The 2,633-nt window shown below is 34.5% G+C and overlaps 1 protein-coding gene across 1 annotated transcript; it reads left to right on the top strand.

The window, feature by feature from the left end:
• The first annotated feature begins 229 nt into the window (after positions 1-229).
• Positions 230-2,174, top strand: LOC109591231 (uncharacterized). Its single transcript, XM_020007004.1, has 3 exons — positions 230-705; positions 1,004-1,278; positions 1,391-2,174. Exons 1-3 carry the CDS (start codon positions 230-232, stop codon positions 2,152-2,154), a joined length of 1,515 nt encoding a protein of 504 aa, XP_019862563.1. The 3' UTR covers positions 2,155-2,174.
• The last annotated feature ends 459 nt before the right edge of the window (positions 2,175-2,633 follow it).

Below are 2,633 nucleotides of genomic sequence, written 5' to 3'. Positions count from 1 at the left end.
TATGGATTCATTGTAAGACTCTATTAACTGTTACTCTTATTAGTAACTTACATTATTATCATTACTTTCAGTTAAGTCACTTAAATCATTATTTTAATCATAATTATTCAAAGAGGAAATTTTATTAAAGTTATAATGAGTCTAGAAAAGATAGAGTTTGTATGTAAATAAGTTTGCATAATTAACACCCACTCACAGAGGGCTGGGTGTGACTATAGTTTAATGGCATATGGCAGCAGTGGAAGCTTGGGTGTCGTTCTTTACAGAGCTGTATCAACTATTAACAACAGCTGAGAGAAATCTAGGTATCTGTAACCTTAACTTGGCGGAGTATGTAGTGGAAAGGATCGAGCTATCAATTCACAGCTGTTCTAATTTAGTAATGTTGTTTCAGACGTCTGATGTATCGGCTCTTTCTAATGAAGAACTTGCTGTTGCTAATGAATATAGAATGCTGGTAGACCAATTGCTCTCTTATTTACGAGAATCTTTGGATAAGTGGAATAATTATATTACAGTACTAGAATGTAGCTCTGCCAGAAACAATGCTACGGTATCGTATCAAGCTTCCATTGCACACACTGGTAGACGTGGACGTCCAAAGTTTGATGTGTCTAGAGAACAAGTGGAGTACCTAGTTTCACTTTCATTTCAGTGGACTGAGATAGCTGCCTTGTTGTGTATATCAAGAATGACATTATACAGGTATATACACATAATTATTATCCAGTATTGTTATTATTTATGCCATCAATGATGAACTTTAATTACATTATGTGCTAGCATGTGTAAAAAGCTTGATGTACCCTATACATGAAAATTTTCACAAATGATAAATTTGCAGGATTTCGCAAGGTCAAAGTTTCATGAACTGTTTTGAAGTGCCACCATTTTTTGTAATAATTTGGAATGATACCACAGTTACACATAATAATAATAATAATAATAATAATAATAATAATAATAATAATAATAATAATAATAATAATTTCTGTCTTATTAGGAGGAGAGCTGAATTTGGAATGTTAGATTTAAATCCTGACATATCTAATCAAGAGCTTCGTTCATTAATAATTGAGTTTAAGGAAAGTGACCCTAATGTTGGTGTGTCTATGGCTGTTGGCCTCCTTCGCGCAAGAGGGTTCAAAGTCACTAGAGCTCGTGTCAGAGATGCGTTACAAGAAAGTGATCCCTTGAGAGCTTCTATTAGATGGCCAGGTGGATTAATTCGCCGACGTATGTACAGTGTTCCTGGACCTAATTCACTCTGGCATATTGGTAAGCTTGTGATAATATTAGCATTGGAAGGGAATGAAATTACATTTTATTAATATGGCATAAAATTAATTAGGTGATAATATACATTTTAGTTAAATATATTTTATTTCAGATTCACATCATAAGCTTATCAGATGGAGACTAGTAACACATGGAGGCATTGATGGCTTCAGCAGGTTGATTGTTTTTCTCAGATGTGCATCTAACATCAAGTCTATTACTGTTTATCAGAGCTTTCTTGAGGCTGTTAACAAGTATCACTTACCTTCTAGGGTGAGGACAGACCAAGGCATGGAGAACATTTTGGTGGTGGAACATATGTTGGAGCATCGGGGTGCTGGTAGACAGAGTGCGATTGTTGGATCCTCCGTACATAATCAGAGGATAGAACGTCTATGGAGAGACATGCATAAGTGTGTCACAAGTTTGTACTATAGACTTTTTTATTTTATGGAACAATATGACCTGCTTGATATTACAAATGAACAGCATATGTTTGCTTTACACTATGTGTACATTCCAAGGATAAATAAATCTCTTGAACTGTTCAAAGAAGGTTGGAATCATCATCCAATGAGAACAACACATCAAAAATCTCCTTCTCAGTTATTTACTGCTGGAATACTACTGCTTCGACATTCTGGTCTCACTGCTTTGGATTTCTTTGAGAATGTTGACAATGATAGTTATGGAATAGATAACGATGGTCCAGTGCCAAGTGAAGAATCTAATACTGTTAGCATACCAGCTGTATCCCATTGTATATCATCCTCGAATCTTCAATTACTTGAAAATGCAGTTTCCCCACTAGGACACTCTGACGAATATGGGATAGACATTTACATACAAACTCTATCTTTTCTAGACTCATTATAACTTTAATAAAATTTCCTCTTTGAATAATTATGATTAAAATAATGATTTAAGTGACTTAACTGAAAGTAATGATAATAATGTAAGTTACTAATAAGAGTAACAGTTAATAGAGTCTTACAATGAATCCATAGACCATGTCCATTCTTCTTGAATGTTATTGAGGATTGCATCCCATTCTACTTCAAACTCTTGATAGTTATTGTAATGCAAAGGTAGTTCCAAAGTACTGCCACAAGTGTGGGCAAATGGAGAATACCCATATGTGAAAATAACAAACAGCTTGTCAGTAATGAAAACAGAGCTACCAGTCCAGAACCGAAGAAAATTACGCAGTGAATTAATCTTCATACTTTCTATCATACGAATCAGGTAGTTATAAATCCTTTGTTCGGCTTCATTCCTAAATTCACATTCTTGTACTGCATCCAGAAACTTCTCAGCTGATACGGATAACAAGCGATAAATATTTGCAATACCAT

This window comes from Amphimedon queenslandica, unplaced genomic scaffold (assembly GCF_000090795.2).
Source record: "Amphimedon queenslandica unplaced genomic scaffold, v1.1 AMPQUscaffold_8650_Cont19407, whole genome shotgun sequence".
Lineage (NCBI taxonomy): Eukaryota > Metazoa > Porifera > Demospongiae > Haplosclerida > Niphatidae > Amphimedon > Amphimedon queenslandica.
This window is presented reverse-complemented; position numbering and strand designations above follow the sequence as displayed.

Coding starts and splice junctions, on each gene's coding strand:
- LOC109591231 (XM_020007004.1), top strand. CDS start 230: ATGGCAGCAGTGGAAGCTTGGGTGTCGTTCTTTACAGAGCTGTATCAA. Junction 706..1,003: donor TCAAGAATGACATTATACAG/GTATATACACAT, acceptor CTGTCTTATTAG/GAGGAGAGCTGAATTTGGAA. Junction 1,279..1,390: donor TAATTCACTCTGGCATATTG/GTAAGCTTGTGA, acceptor ATTTTATTTCAG/ATTCACATCATAAGCTTATC.